The sequence below is a fragment of the Oncorhynchus mykiss genome, chromosome 30 (assembly GCF_013265735.2).
Source record: "Oncorhynchus mykiss isolate Arlee chromosome 30, USDA_OmykA_1.1, whole genome shotgun sequence".
Lineage (NCBI taxonomy): Eukaryota > Metazoa > Chordata > Actinopteri > Salmoniformes > Salmonidae > Oncorhynchus > Oncorhynchus mykiss.
In genome coordinates this window covers 17,689,243-17,706,435 of record NC_050570.1, presented here as the reverse complement: position 1 = coordinate 17,706,435, position 17,193 = coordinate 17,689,243, and the positions used below count along the sequence as shown (strand labels likewise).

Below are 17,193 nucleotides of genomic sequence, written 5' to 3'. Positions count from 1 at the left end.
GTTTTAATGACTCCAACCTAAGTGTATATAAACCTCCGACTTCAACTGTATATTTAAGGTTCCACAGTTGACAGTGCATGTCAAAGCTCAAACCAAGCCATGAAGTCGAAGGAATGGTCCTAGAGCACCGAGACAGGATTGTGTCGAAGCACAGATCTGGGGAAGGGTACCAAAAAAATTCTGCAGTATTGAAGGTCCCCAACAACACAGTGGCCTCCATCATTCTTAAATGGAAGAAGTTTGGAACCACCAAGACTTTTCCTAGAGCTGGCTGCACATGACAGCCCGCTTGGATGACAGCCCGCTTGGAGTTTGCCAAAAGGAACCTAAAGACTCTCAGACCATCAGACCATGAGAAACAAGATTATCTGCTCTGATGAAACCAAGATTGGCTTGAATGCCAAGCGTCACGTCTGGAGGAAACCTGGCACCATCCCTACGGTGAAGCGTGGTGGTGTCAGCATCATGCTGTGGGGATGTTTTTCAGTGGCAGGGACTGGGAGACTAATCAGGATTGAGGGAAAGATGAACAGAGCAAAGTACAGAGAGATCCTTGATGAAAACCTACCCCAGAGCGCTCAGGACCTCAGACTGGGGTGAAGGTTCACCTTCCAAAAGGACAATGACCCTAAGCACACAGCCAAGACAATGCAGGAGTGGCTTCGGGACAAGTCTCTGAATGTCCTCGAGTGGCCCAGCTAGAGCCCGGACTTGAACCCGATCAAACATATCTGGAGAGACCTGAAAATAGCTGTGCAGCGACGCTCCCCATCCAACCTGACAGAGCTTGAGAGGATCTGCAGAGAAGAATGGGAGAAACTCCCCAAATACAGGTGTGCTTGTAGCATCATACCCAAGAAGACTCGACTGTAATCGCTGCCAAAGGTGCTTCAACAAAGTACTCAGTAAAGGGTCTGAATTCTTATGTAAATGTGATATTTCCATTTTTATTTTTGGTAAAGTTGCTGAAGTTTCTAAAAAAAGTTTTTGATTTGGTTATGGGGTATTGTGTGTAGATTGAAGGTGGAAAAAAACAACTGAATACATTTTTGAATAAGGCTGTATATATTTCACTACCTTATATCCATTTTGGCGTGGCAGGTAGCTTGGTTGTTAGAGCGTTGGGCCAGTAACCGAAAGGTTGCTGGATCGAATCCCCATGCTGACAAGGTAAAAATATGTTGTTCTGCCCCCAAACACTGTTCCCCGGTAGGCCGTCATTGTAAATAAGAATTTGTTCTTAACTGACTTGCCTGACTTGCCGAGTTAAATAAAATAAAACACATCCAGAGGAAATTCAGGCGTCTTATCACAGCTGTGTACATACCGCCATAAGCAAGCACAGCGCACTCAGCAAACTGTACAAGATCATTAGCCAGCAATGATACTCTCACCCGGTAGCAGTCTTTGTTGGTGGTGACTAAAACTAAGCCGGTCTAAAACACATTTCCCCAAAATATCACCAACATCTATCCTGTCACACATGAGGATTCAGTGTGCTTGACCATGTATACACCAACATCCGTGACACTTACAACGCAGGTCAGAACACGTCTCTCTGTTCCTCCTCCCCGCCTACAAGCAGCAACTCAAGAAAGAGCCTTCAACACAGAGAATATTGAGGTGCTGGACAGATAGGGCAGTCTCAATGCTGCAGGATTCTTTTGAGAATGCTGATTGGAACATGTTCAAATTTTCACCAAGGACTCATCCATCAACATTTGAGGAATATATATTGTCAGTCACAGGCCTCATTAGGAAATGTGTTGTTGATGTTGTACCCACAATTACAATACGGACATATCCAAACCAAAAACCCTGGATGAACAGAGATATCCGTGCAATGCTGAAAGCCTGAACTGCAGCATTCAATGTCAGTAGAACAAACCCTGATGAGTCGTTCCAAGGCAAGCAGGTACGTGCTCCGCAAATCCATTAGGGATGCAAAAATACAAAGGCATATCCAGCAGTGCGGTACCCACAGAAGCCTTCCTCCCAGACGTGCTTAACACATTCTATGCTCCCTTCAAGGCAGACAATACCGAGCCATCCAGGAAGAGACTCGCTTCTCCAGACCACTAGGTGCTTTTACGCACTGAGGCTGACATGAGTATAACTCTCAAAAGCTTGAATACTAACATAGCCACCGGCTCATCTCTGGCCGCATCCTCCGAGTGGGTGCCAACCAGACATCTTCATCCTGTCCCCGTCCCAGGCTGTCGTCCCCACCTGCTGGACAACTATTGTCCCAGTGCCCGAAAAACAAGGTGACATGCCCAAATGACTATCACCCTGCCGCGGTCACCTCTGTCATCATGAAGTGCTTGGAGAGGCTTCAATTTACCTACTGCTCCAACAGATCCATGGAAGATGCTATTTCTATCGCTATTCACAGAGCCGTAACGCATCTGGACAAGAGGAACACCTATGAGAATGCTGTTCATTGACTACAGTTCAACATGTATCACTATTATTCCCTCCAAGCTCGACATCAAGCTCAGAACCCTGGGTTTGGACACCACCCTCTGTAACTGGATCCTGGACTTTCTGACGCGCAAGTCACAGGCTGTAAGGATTGGCAACAACAACACCTACAAACTGACTCTTAACACAGGGCCTCCCCAAGAGGTGTGTCTTCAGTCCTCTGCTGTACTCCCTGTTGACGCACGACTGCGTGGTTTAGCACGACACCAACTCCATCATCAAGTTTGCTGACGACGCCACGGTTGTAGGCCTGAAAACCAACAATGATGAGTCCGCCTATAGGGAGGAGGTAAGTGAACTGGCACTCTATTTGTATTTATTAAGGATCCCCATTAGCTGCTCCAAGGCAGCAGCTACTCTTCCTGCCTTATAATGCTGTGAAAGGATCCAGGAACCTAAATGATTTGGGTAGATCCCATCCTCTTTATTAAACAAGCTTTGTTTCCAGAAGGTATCAAAATTGAAAATAAATGATACACTCACGTACCTGCAATAGGCACGTAGCGAGTTATGGAGAGCTAAAAGTCTGTTGAATGTTCAATGCCATGATTTAGGGAGGGCACAGGGCCAGAGATTATGCGTTTGTTGGTGTTAAGCAGAGACCCAATCAGTTCTTTAAAATCCATCTTCAGCTGTTCTTAGCTTTCCTTCATAATTTCATTGAATCCGACATGAACTATGATAGACTCAATTTCCTGATGCAGGTTTAAAATGTTTGGGAGCAGTTTATTGATGTCCTATACTGGTGCTCCTGGATAGCACAAATGTTTTTACTCAAGGTACTGAGAAAGTTCTCACCATTGAATTGGCCAACACAACGGCCAGAGAAGGGGATGGAGAAATACACCCATTCCTACCCCTCACACAATTTGTGGATCGTTTCAAGGGCCCACGAGGAGCAGATCGCATACACCTGCAGCTCCCAGGGATAGGTCCAGACCTCCAACATCAGGCAAAACCCCGTCAGATCCAGAGAGAGGTAAGAGAGCCGAGCATGACGACGAAGCCGCTGTTGGAGTCGGCACAGCTGTCGCAGACCCAGGTAGTCCCAGCGATGAAGGCGCAGGTAGATCAGGCACCAGGGTGGTGAAGCTATTTCTCATGTCAATCTGCTCCAGACCTCTCACTAAACAGACCTCCGTTTAGCAGCATGCGGCTGCCTTTGCTTTCCACGACTTGTGACATGGGACCAGCGCTGATTGGAACTATCCTCTTGCTGTTCTCCATCTACTCCACTACAAGATGGAGGAGAAGCAGATTGAAACAACTTCCTTAGCAGGAAAATTCCAGGTAGCATAGGCCATTCGGATAGGGACAGATGACAATGCAGGGATACATCCATTAAGCCCAAGCTGCGTCTTGCCACAGGAGTTGAGGACTCGTTTGCGTTTTCCCCATAAGTTCACGCAGAATTGAAATTTGCTTGCTAAGGATAGCCACCTGATTCCTGTAATCCCCCCCCCACAAGCAAACAATTGCCACATTTGAAATTCCGGATTGTTAATATTGTCCCGGACAAGAGCATAATAAAGACCGCTTCTACAGCATTGGAAATATTTGTTAGCCATTTCAGGCATAGCGGGCTCCATTGCTAGCTAGCTGGCTAGGTAACTAGCTAGCTGGCTAGTTGGTAAACATTCAGTCCAAACCAGCAGGTTTTAACACACACACTTATGAACAAAATAAAACTTCTGAAATAAATAGCTGAAACAACAGGTCGAGGCACATGTGTCATAACAACCTCTCCCTCAATGTCAGCAAAACAAAGGAGTTGATTGTTGACTTCAGGAAGCAGAGTAGGGAATATGCCCCCGATCCACATCAACGGGACTACAGTACAGAGTCACGAGTTTTCAGTTCCCGGGCGTCCACATCACCGAGGAGTTGTCATGAACCAACAACACCACCACTCTTGTCAAGAGGGCGCAACAGCGTCTCTGCTTCCTAAGGCGGCTGAAGAAATTCAGAATGCCGCCCCGGTTCCTCTCCAAATACTACCGCTGCACCATTGAGACCATCAGTTGCATCATGGCCTGGTATGAGAATTGCTCCTCCACGACCACAAGGCCCTTCATTGGGGGGTGAAGACTGCCCAGTACATCACTGTGACCGTGCATCCACCCATCCGGGACATCTACTCAAAACGGTGCCTGAGGAAGGCACGCAGCATATTCAAGGACCCCACACTCCCCAGCCACAAGTTGTTCTCTCCCTTACCGCCGGGCAGACTATCGGAGCATAATGTCTGATACCAACAGACTCAGAGACAGTTTCTATCTGCCAGCCATCAGACAGCTGATAATTGAACTGGACTGACCACCTGCTCTGATTCTCCACACCTTAGCACACATGCACTTACTCATGCACACACCCACACAAACATACACTGAGTGTACAAAACATTAAGAACACCTTCCTAATATTTACTTGACTCTTATTATACTGCTCAATTCATACACTTGCCCCCCCTTTCCCCCGATACACATTTATATCTTGGACTGGAAATTGCGCCTTCCTGTATTATACTAATGCTAAAATGTATATTTCTTATAGTGTTTGTTTGTTGCATTGTCGAGAAAGAACCTGCAAGTAAGCGCTTTGTTGGACGACCAGTTAAACTTGTAACTTGCCATTCTAACTCTCAACAGTAAGTTGAGGCCCTGACTGAGTTGCAAAATAAGAATACTTTTTTAGGGTGGAGGGAATTGATCCGGGGTCCGCCAGTTCCCCATCCCTGCGCTAGAGCATCTGGCCTGACCATTGAGCCTCCCCATGTTAGATTAATAAAGGAGTTATTCTACTGTATCTCATATTCAACAATATGCACACAACATACATTTCCTTTTATTCTTTCCTTCTTTGGCCCTTGTCAGATGTTGAATTTATTAGCGAAGTCCGAGGGGAGTGTTCCCAGGGAATTATAGAACAGCTGATTTACATGGCGTGCTGTTTTAAGAGCTACGGAGTGCCTATTTCTCTTGTTGCCTCACAATGCAAGCATTAATACCAGGAGAATAGCAAACTTCAGTGGGGTAAAAAACACTCTGAAAGGTTTTGTTTTCTTCTGCCTTTGATTGTAGCGTTTTGTCCCATTAAGAGCAGCTCAGGCTGATAAGAGTAGTAGCAGCCATAGTCAACCTGGCTTTCTCTCTCCTCTTCTTTCTCCTCTCCTTAGCATGGCTTCTCTGTTGCCTGACAGGAACTCACCCCAGTCTAGAGTGTGTGGATTAATGCCTAGGCCCCTTCAACCATGTGTCTCTGTTTACTCTGCCCATTATGGCGGAAGGCACATTGTTACCTCCAGGCGTTGTCAGACTACAGTTAATTGCAATAATTATCATGATGGTATTTAATTGTTGTAATTGTCTTGTGAATGTGGATGCTAATCCGCTGTTCGGGACACAATGAAGTGGAAAGTGTGTATGTCCTGTTTATGCTGTCAGTCCACACTTCCACATTGTTTTGACTGGCATTTAATTTGAATATGGCAGAATTTGCATGCCTTCTAAACTGGACTATGAATCTCACACCCAGATTGATCTTAGGGATTCCACACAGCCAAGTAAATGTATTTAAAGGAGTCAGAGGAGAGAGTGTATCCACAGTATGAAAATCTTCAGTTGACAAAAAGAAACTGCTGACCTTCTCAACCTGTAGGTAGCTAGTCTTACCTTTTTTAGCCGTGTTGCATGAGCAGTCCCACCCAGATATGATCTACTTAAGCAATAAGGCCCGAGGGGGTGTGGTATATGGCCAAAATACCTCGGCTAAGGGCTGTTCTTAGGTACAACGCAACATGGTATAATATACCACAAACCCACAAGGTACCTTATTGCTATTATAAACTGGTTACCAGCGTAATTAGAGCAGTAAAAAAACATGTTTTGTCATATACGATCTGATATACCACGGCAGTCAGCCAATCAGCATTCAGGGCACAAACCACCCAGTTTATAAGTTACTATTTGAAACTTTGGTGGGTGTCAGGTTATGATTACCCGGCTCTCCAGTCCCCATCCCCTGTTTGCACCTAGTTGTGGCTTGTCAGTAACAAACTCTAACGTGTGTCTTATTTCATTTCCCAGAGAGCTGATTGGATTTGAGATGATCCCGCTGTCTCCCTCCGGCAGGCAGGCACGGCTCTGACAAAGCTGCAATCTCTTTAACGGCAGTTGATAGATATGATAATGCAGCCTGGCTTTATTGTCAAGTGACTGAGGGGCAGGCTTCATGACCCCTTCAACACACACGCATGCACGCATAAAACATGCACGTACGCACGCACGCAAGGCACTCACAAACACACACACCTCTGTTCTCGATCTCTCCCTCTCCTCTCTGTTTCTCTGTGCTGTGCATCAGCCTGTCCAGCTGACCCAGACAGTGCACACCTGAGAGCAAAGGCCGGGGGCTTGTAGAAAATAGCATTTCTTCAGCAGAAATGCTTTGTTATGATATAAAACAGGGAAGTTGTATCTTCACTACTTTACTGTGCTTACACAGTAAGAAGACAGTACATGCAAATGTACCTTCCATATGCAGTAAATACACATGTTTAGTATCACTCTATAGGAATTGTAACAAAATATCTTACACACTGTTATGGGTGATCAGCTAATATTTTCTGCTCTATTTTGCAGTCATATCAAGTGCTCAGTGTATCACACGTTGTTAGAAGTCTGGTTTCGCCGCCTCAGCAGAAAGCATGCATATCGTGGAATCTTCGTCTTTGAATGGATTGGAAAAAGCGTAACATTGCTCTTGAGCCCCAGTCAGATCAGCAGCTTTTATGTGCTACCCATTAAATCAATATCTTAGGTGAAAGAACCATTTAATGTGGACCAGTTAAACAGGTGCTTAATTAAGTAATTAAGAGTGTATTTGGATTGGAACTTGGTGCCCCTTCCAGCCCTTAAGTGCTGGATTTGCCTTAATTAACAAATATAATGCCTAATAGATCATTCGCCTGCAGCTCTGGCCAAGCAGAACGATAGCTACATGAAATGGTTCGATTAGATGACCTCACTTTGCTGAAGCTCTGAGGCGAGCGGTGGACTAAAATATATATTTTTTCATTCCCTTTATAACTTCAGCTTGATCAAGTTTCACTTCGTGATAGATGGTATTTTAGCGTTACGTTTCACACATACACATGTATACATTCAGTATGTGTCCCATGAGGGAATCAAATCCACAATCAATCAATCAATCAAATGTATTTATAAGCCCTTTTTACATCAGCCGATATCTCAAAGTGCTGTACAGAAACGCAGCCTAAAACCCCAAACAGCAAGCATTGCAGATGTAGAAGCACGGTGGCTAGGAAAAACTTCCTAGAAAGGCAGGAACCTAGAAAGAAACCTAAAGAGGAACCAGGCTCTGAGGGGTGGCCAGTCCTCTTCTGGCTGTGCCGGGTGGGGATTATAACAGTTCATGGCCAAGATGTTCATAGATGACAAGCAGGGTGAAATAATAATAATCACAGTGGTTGTCAGTTGGCTTTTCATAGCCAATTATTCAGAGATAGAGACAGCAGGTGCGGTAGAGAGAGCGAGTCGAAAACAGCAGGTCCGGGACAAGGTAGCACGTCCGATGAACAGGTCAGAGTTCCATAGCCACAGGCAGAACAGCTGAAACTGGATCAGCAGCACAACCAGGTGGACAGGTGACAGCAAGGAGTCATCAGGCTGGGTAGTCCTGTGGCATGGTCCTAAGGCTGAGAGAGATGTCTCAAATAAAGACTTAAAGGTTGAGACAGAGTCTGCTTCTCTCACATAGATAGGCAGACCATTCCATAAAAATTGAGTTCTATAGGCCCTGCCTCCAGCTGTTTGCTTAGAAATTCTAGGGGCAATAGTAGGCCTGCGTCTTGTGACTGTAGCGTACATGTAGGTATGTACGGCAGGACCAAATGGGAGAGATAGGTAGGAGCAAACCCATGTAATGCTTTGTAGGTTAGCAGTAAAACCTTAATCAGCCCTAGCCTTAACAGGAAGCCAGTGTAGAGAGGCTAGCACTGGAGTAATATGTTTTGCTTCTAGTCAAGATTCTAGCAGCCGTGTTTAGCACTAACCTAAAGTTTATTTTGTGCTCTATCAGGGTAGCCGGAAAGTAGAGCATTGCAGTTGTCTAACCTAGAAGTGACAAAAGTATGGATGGACATTTCTGCATAATTTTTGGACAGAAATGTTCTGATTTTTGCAATGTTACGAAGTTGGAAAAAAGCTGTCCTTGAAATTGTCTTGATATATTAGTCAAAAGAGAGATCAGGGTCCAGAGTAACGCCGAGGTCCTTCACAGTTTTAATTGAGATGACTGTACAACCATCAAGATTAATTGTCAGATCCAACAGATCTCTGTGTCTTGGGACAAAGAACTAGCATCTCTGTTTTGTCCGAGTTTAAAAATAAAACATTTTCCGCCATCCACTTCGTTATGTCTGAAACACAGGGTTCCAGGCAATTTTGGGCCTTCACCATGTTTCATTGAAATGTACAGCTGTGTATCGTCCGCATAGAATGTTAACTTTATGTTTCCGAATGACATCACCAAGGTAAAATATATATTGAAAACAATAGTGGTCCTAAAACGGAACCTTGAGGAACACCGAAACTTACAGTTGATTTGTCAGAGGACAAACCATCCACAGAGACAAACTGATATCTTTCTGACAGATAAGATCTAAAAGAGGCCAGAACTTGTCCGTGTAGACCAATTTGGGTTTCCAATCTCTCCAAAAGAATGTGGTGACCGATGGAGTCAAACGCAATACTAAGGTCTAGGAGCACGAGAACAGATGGAGAGCCTTGGTCTGACGCCATTAAAAGGTCATTTACCACCTTCACAAGTGCAGTCTCAGTGCTATGATGGGGTCTAAAACCCAGACTGAAGCGTTTCGTATACATTGTTTGTCTTCAGAAAGGCAGTGAGTTGCCGTGCAACAGCTTTTTCAATTTTTTTGAGAGGATTGGGAGATTCGATATAGGCCGATTCATTTAAAAATCTATATTTTCTGGGTCAAGGTTTGGCTTTGTCAAGAGAGGCTTTATTACTGCCACTATTAGTGAGTTTGGTTCACATCCAGTGGATAGAGAGCCGTTTATTATGTTCAATATAGGAGGGCCAAGCACAGGAAGCAGCTCTTTCAGTAGTTTAGTTGGAATAGGGTTCAGTATGCAGTTCGAATGTTTAGAGGCAATTTCTATTTTCATGAATGTGTTAAGAGATGGGATTAGCACCATGCTCCAACCAACTCAGTCATGTGAACCATCCCCAACTGTTGATAATGTTGTGTAAACTGAAACTATCTGCGTGTTTGCTGTACTCTGATGTCTATGTCCAACCATGTTCTCTGTCTCTCTCCTCTTCTCCCCATAGTGTATTCTGGGATCTGTACTGCGCTGCTCCAGACCGGAGGGAGACATGTGAACATTCCAGCGAGGCCAAGGCTTTCCACGATTATGTGAGTCAACCTGTCACTGGTGTTGTGTCAGAGGCACGGGTGGCCATCGTCATCGCTATAGAATGTCTATCTCTAATCCATGTTAGTTTCTCAATATCAATTTAATACATTTGCATACATGATTGTTTTAGTCACAATATGAATGTAGTTTTGTTTGGTTTCTGTAGCGTCTCCTACTGCAATAGGTTCTATCCTCCTAAACTCAGTGAAAGTGTCCGGCCTACCTCCCTCACTTCCTCCCTGTGACCCCTTCGAGCTTTACCTAAACTGTCGGCTGAAGGTGAAATGTCAGGCTGCTGCAAGGCTTTTATTGGCAAATAAAGCAGCTGGGTGAGCTGTTGGCCTGGATTAAGTACAATGCTGTGGCCGATGGATGGGGGACGATTGGGGGTGGCCTGGGGGTCATGGGCTTGCCCTCCCTGACCCTCTCATCTGTAGAAGAGCTGGAGCTTCCACTGGCGCTAGCACTGATGTGCTGCTTGAACATGTGTGGAGGGCCTCAGAGTGGCCGGCTTACAAAAGGAGGCTCTTTGTTGACACAGCCCTTGGACTGCAAATGACCATGTTAATGAGCCCACTAATTGTGACCTCTAACTCAGTGCCAGGACCTGAATGATTGAAGGTTAAGCTGCAGTCCTCTTACTTCATCTGCCCCACTCAAGTCAAATCCGTTAGATTTTTTTGTCACTGCTATACTTTAGCGTACAATTATCCTTTTCTGGTGTTTTGGCTATGCTAAATAGTGGTATTAAATACATACCCTTTAATACATTTAAAGTAAGGATTATGCAGCTAATAGGTTATGTTGGTCAGACTGTATTACTACTAGCTTATCATTCACCTGGGCCGTTAGGGAAGGAGCTCTGGAAATGGATCATGATGGTTCTATTCCTGCACTGGACATTCAATTTAGCCGGTTTCTAAATTCTCTGCAGTTCCGCACTCCCATGTAGTCTGACAAGTATGAACAGACCAGACCTCATCAGAACAGACTCATTTGTTTTGAGTGTATATTACACCAGCATAAGATTAATTACATGGTTAATTAAACCCCATGGTTAATTAAATCTGACAAGTGTCTCCAATTAATCTATATGCCTAATCATTCCCAACACCTAGCCTATCTCCCGAGGTATCTAGCTACCTGGGTGTCTCAACAGTCAGCTGCCCTGCATGCTAACTCTGACCACCAACTAACTAGGTTGGTAGCAGGACAGGTGGTTACGACGTCCTAGAAAAGAGAGTACTTACATACATCTAAATGTGACATAGGCACTGAACAAATAAATAAAGCAATGTCCGCTCGCAAGCTTTTAGTGACGCGCGTGCGCACAACGTTTCTCATCCAACATGGTCTTCGTTTGGCACCTAACCCACACAATTCACACACACGTGTCCTTGAGACTTCCTCCCTCTGCTCCATTGTCCAGATGTGGGGCTCCATTCCAAGGTCCTCTGAGGGGGTCTGTCCTACCCAGTGGTAGGGTGGTCAATCAGTGTGGCCGCAGTGGGGCTCTGGGGAATGTCACTGGGGCTCAGATGTCCTGCTCTTTTGTTCTAGTTCATGGATTAATGTCCAGTTTGCCTTGACCTCTGACCTGGCTGAAGTTTAAAGGGTCAGAGTGTATCCGTCCGTCCGGCGACCTCCAGATTGATGGACTGAGAGGGCTCTGTGTGTGTGAAAGGAGTACATCAATATCACTGGTCATCAATATCATTTGACAGTAAATTATTGTTGTTGGTGGTCGGCAAGTTTGTTGTAATTCGAGATGTTTATCTGTATATTTGTATTGGATGGATTGAGCAGGTTATTGAGAAGGTTGGACTGTATGAAAATGCATAACCATGAAATGTTTCAATGAGTTTGTCTATAGTCATCTTCCCCATCCGTCAGTCCTGTTCATTTCCATAACTCTGTCAGTGTTGCTGGTGAACCCGGCGTGTCTGTGTGTGTTGGCGTTATGGACAGACAGACACAGGGCTAATGTTGTGTGAAGAACCTTATCTGGGGCTGTGACGTGGCTGTGGCGGGGGGACCGGGGTGTGGGGGTGGAGGCGTGAATCCCCTGGGTCGCTGCTCTGCGGCCTGTCTCTGTCTGATTAACTCCAGCCCCTCCGATCCCTCTGGACCAGCAGCCTGACCAAGTAGCTATCGCGGCCCGGCTGATAACAGCCCTAATCCCCCGCCGTGTCTCCCAGGATCACATGGACACGAAAAAACACGACTCCAGTAAGTCACTCTCACAGGAGAAACAGAAGACCTGCTCTCTGGTGTTAGACTGGATATGTATGGGTCCACACATTTAGGTGCCATCTCTGACTGACTGGTTCAGTGTCAGGGTATTGTTGAGGAGTGGGGCTGTTGTCCACAGACGTGATGGTGGCCCTGGCTGGGTTAGAAGGAATCCACCATGACCCAGGGTGGAAGACTTTGTAGGCCCTCCAGTTTGGAGAAGATAATGGAATATAATGTGCTAATCCTAAAATCTGAGGGATGGTTCATGGCTAATCCCTGGATTTTGGTGGGATTGTGACTCTGGCTGGGCTCCCGGAACTAGAGGACTCTGCACCCCTGGATGGGAGAACCAATGTGGTACAAACCTACACACACACACCCTAAACACACCACAATGTTATACTGAACATGGAAGTGAAACACAGCCTTAGTAGATTTGTTTAAGTTATATTTTCCTTTCTTCCTAATTGTTGAAACTGTGTTCACTCATGTTTACTTACTGAGAGAAAATCCACACTCCTATGTCATTCCTACTTGAATGCGGATGTTCCTCAAAAGAGGAGTGGTTTGTGGAGTAAATGTTTTATTGAAATAATGAGACGTCTTTTGGTAATTCAGACTGAGTGATGAGAGGGATAGAGGCATAAATGATGAAGAAAGTCAGAAACGCATGCTGGGAGGCCCCCATCGTTACAGACTTTGTTCTTTGCACAAGCTAGAGGTCATGACCCCACACATCTGCGGTTCTTGCTACTGTGACATCAGCGCCTCCGGAGTGTCACTGATTTAGTGACAGTAGTGCGTCATTGAAAAAGCAATGCCTTAGTGCTCCTCTCTGCATAAAGCTCCGTGCTTGTCTATATGATTTGTGGATTGACTGATCATTCAGACCACTATGAGGGAGACTCTCCTGTCAATGGAGGTGGGGAACCTTTCAATGAACAAGTAAAGGAAGATAATAAAGGCAATTTTTTAGTTTCTGATAATTATCAATACATTCTGAAAAATAGCAACTGCTTATCATTGAGCCCTGAACTCTCTGAAGATTTCATTTTAAGCGTTGATTTGGCTTGTCGCTGGGCCGTTGAGTTGTGAGCAGTGACCAGAACTCCTCAGCCACACAAAGAACTCCAGAACTCTCCTCTGTCTACTGTGTGCCTCAAAACAGGTCCTGTTGCATCAGGCAGTAATGACATTCATTATGTTGGTCTGTGTGACAGGGTTTTCTATTGTAAAATGTCACTTTGACACCTGCGCTGACTTGAATACCTAAGTGTGATAACACTTATATACAGTCCATGATGGTATAATGTAGGGGTTTGCTGGGTGTCAGGGCAGGCAAATGACGGGGATGTGTCTGAGATTACACTTTTCTTTCCCCTTTTTATGGTTCAGTCAAAAGTGCACTTGATAGGGAATAGTGTGTCATTTGAGATGTAGCCAAGCTGTAACAGACTTGAGTGTCCAGCAGGACTGAAACAGGTGGCTGGGGGGCTTCTCTGTAAACAACAACCATTGAGAGGCCACCCTTTTCTCTCATCCACAACAGGTGCTCACTTTAAAACCATTCTCTTTGCCTCTATTCCCTCCCTCTCACCTTCTGTCCTTGAAAAAAAAATCTCTCATCCTACGCCTTTCTCTTGCCTCAATTTCTCTTAGGTGTAGAGCACAGTCTTTCTCACTCTGCTACCCCCCCCATTCCTCGTCTCTGTCCCCTCCTTATTCCTCTCCATCTCGTCTCCCTCTCTCTCTCTGAGGAGATTGATTGGGTAATCTGTCTCGCTCGGGGAAAGGAGAGAAGCGGGATGACGACATGGAGGAGAGAGATCTTATTCATACATATCCCCCTGCATTACGGTGATATGTACACACTGTAATAGCATGCTCTCTCTCTCTCTCTCTCGCTCTCTCTCGTAGCGCTCGCTCTCTGTGCTACTCTTCTCCTCCTCTTCCTGTCCTCTGTTTTCCCTAGCTTTCAAACAGTTTGTCTCTTGGCTGTGGGCTGACACCTGTGAATGAGTGGGGCTTTCTTTCTGCTTTGTGTTTACTGTTGTCTCCCATCCTCTCTTCTCTCTGCTTGGAATGAAAGGGCCAGTCCACTTCTCATGTCTCTGTATGTATCTCTGTGTAGACGTTTCCTAGCTGAACCTCAGAACAAACGGTTGAAATCTGTGCCCCCGAGCTGTATGGTCGACAGTAGTTCTGGGATTACACAAGTAATGCTGCTGCGTCTGTTTTTGGGAAGCCTAACCTTTCTGTAGGCAAAGTTCTGACACAGGCCACCCTCACGCTGAGGGGGGATATGGGATAGAGGGCAACCTGTTGTTATTACGGTGCACTTACCCCTCTCGCTGAGGAGGGAGACAGGAAGAGAGGGCAACCTGTTGTTATTGTGGTGCACTTACCCCTCTCGCTGAGGAGGGAGACGGGAAGAGAGGGCAACCTGTTGTTATTACGGTGCACTTACCCCTCTCGCTGAGGAGGGAGACTGGAAGAGAGGGCAACCTGTTGTTATTACGGTGCACTTACCCCTCTTGCTGGGGGGGATATGGGATAGAGGGCAACCTGTTGTTATTACGGTGCACTTACCCCTCTCGCTGAGGAGGGAGACGGGAAGAGAGGGCAACCTGTTGTTATTACGGTGCACTTACCCCTCTCGCTGAGGAGGGAAACGGGAAGAGAGGGCAACCTGTTGTTATTGTGGTGCACTTACCCCTCTTGCTGGGGGGGATATGGGATAGAGGGCAACCTGTTGTTATTACGGTGCACTTACCCCTCTCGCTGAGGAGGGAGACGGGAAGAGAGGGCAACCTGTTGTTATTATGGTGCACTTACCCCTCTTGCTGGGGGGGATATGGGATAGAGGGCAACCTGTTGTTATTACGGTGCACTTACCCCTCTCGCTGAGGAGGGAAACGGGAAGAGAGGGCAACCTGTTGTTATTACGGTGCACTTACCCCTCACGCTGAGGGGGGATATGGGATAGAGGGCAACCTGTTGTTATTACGGTGCACTTACCCCTCTCGCTGAGGAGGGAAACGGGAAGAGAGGGCAACCTGTTGTTATTACGGTGCACTTACCCCTCACGCTGAGGGGGGATATGGGATAGAGGGCAACCTGTTGTTATTACGGTGCACTTACCCCTCTCGCTGAGGAGGGAAACGGGAAGAGAGGGCAACCTGTTGTTATTACGGTGCACTTACCCCTCTCGCTGAGGAGGGAAACGGGAAGAGAGGGCAACCTGTTGTTATTACGGTGCACTTACCCCTCACGCTGAGGGGGGATATGGGATAGAGGGCAACCTGTTGTTATTACGGTGCACTTACCCCTCTCGCTGAGGAGGGAGACGGGAAGAGAGGGCAACCTGTTGTTATTATGGTGCACTTACCCCTCTTGCTGGGGGGGATATGGGATAGAGGGCAACCTGTTGTTATTACGGTGCACTTACCCCTCTTGCTGGGGGGGATATGGGATAGAGGGCAACCTGTTGTTATTACGGTACACTTACCCCTCTTGCTGAGGGGGGAGACAGGAAGAAAGGGCAACCTCTTTGAGATGGCAATGAGTGTCCACACCAGCTCTTGTGTAGAATGCCCATGGTCAACCTGGTCGTGCCATGTAGTCACTCCAACACCTGCGAGGCTAGGAAGAAACACAGTGGCGATGCCATCCCTCATTAGAGAGCAAACCCTGATGGTTCTATGGATTGTCAGTTAATTCCACGGGAATGAAATGGATCTTCAAACATACGTTTGTTATTGCTGTTGGGAGTTGTAGAGGGAAGGCTTTTTTTCTCACACACAAATCCCCAATTGAATCTACTCATGTTTGAGCTACTGCTTCAGTTAATATAACACAAGTTTGATTGCGTTTTATGGTCCAAGAGTACACATCACAATCCAGCTAGGTGTATGACAACTTTAAAAAGATGAGCAGGGGAGTATCTAGGTATATGAAGTGTTAACAGAGTAGTGTTTTTTTGCCTATTTTAATGATTGAACTAACAAGCATCTTTGATATTATCTTTGCTTTTTCCCATTCTGACCCCTTCTACACTTCCTCTCCTTGATTGACATCATATGCTTTTTTTTCCTGTTTGAACTATATTCTGTTGAGCAGAGAATCATGAACAAACAATCTCCTCACTCACTCTCACTCCCAGACACTGACAGCGAGAGAGAGGGGTCAGTGGGCAGCCGTGTAGTTGGCAGGGCTGGCAGTGCTGCTGCCATTCTGTGGGTCTGCTATGTTGCTGTAGTGCTCCCTAGCTGTGCCACCCAAGGCCTACCAATGTAACAGTCTCAATTACCAGCTGGGCACCCCAACTCATAAAAAATAAACTTGCCTCTTTTAATATCTGTGTGTGTGTCAGTTGTATACCATGCGTATTAAGTAGCGACACAAACCCACTCCTCCTGAGAGGTGCAACTTCACATTACACTGACGCCCTCCCTGCTAGGATTAAAGACAAAAACAATTAGTCTTATTTGCAATTTAAATTCTCTAAATGCAGACGTAATCCCCATATTTTGAATAGGCAGAGTAAACACAGAGAGATTGAATTCAAGCCTCTGTCTGGATATGACTTTGTTGCTATAATAACATTTAAATGTTATAGTGGATAATGAAGGTGCTTTTGGTTAGGTTTGTCTATATTTAGAAAACAAAATGTTCCTTGTTGAAGCGTTTTGCCAATATGATGGAAAGAATGCAAAGAATCAGGATGAAAAGTGAGTACCTCATCCCTCACAGCTCCGCACACACATCCACAGGGCCTTGAGGAGAACCTGGGGGTGTTGGCGAGGCGTCTCTCCAGTAGGTAAAGGAGGGAGCCAGGGGGAGGCCGGCGTGGGGAGCCAGGTACTTTGGCAGCCAACAAGGTAATCACTAGGTCAGTGGGGAGCTGTTTTACTGACTCTCAGTAAAAGGCCGAGGAAGTACATGGTATAAAAATAGTCATTACTGTGCATTAAAGTCACTGTCTGTAAATATGCCCAGGATAGCAGTAAAG

The 17,193-nt window shown here is 45.9% G+C and overlaps 1 protein-coding gene across 3 annotated transcripts in view; it reads left to right on the top strand.

Moving 5' to 3' along the window:
- LOC110521448 (single-stranded DNA-binding protein 3) overlaps positions 1-17,193 on the top strand; it is a 126,261-nt gene that overhangs the window by 36,155 nt on the left and 72,913 nt on the right. For 2 of the 3 annotated variants that reach the window (XM_036969341.1, XM_036969342.1), the window contains exon 4: positions 9,862-9,946. In XM_036969341.1, the coding sequence (XP_036825236.1) occupies positions 9,862-9,946 (85 nt within the window). Of the gene's footprint in view, positions 1-9,861; positions 9,947-17,193 lie in introns of those variants that run through there. The other variant, XM_036969343.1, reaches the window with a different exon arrangement.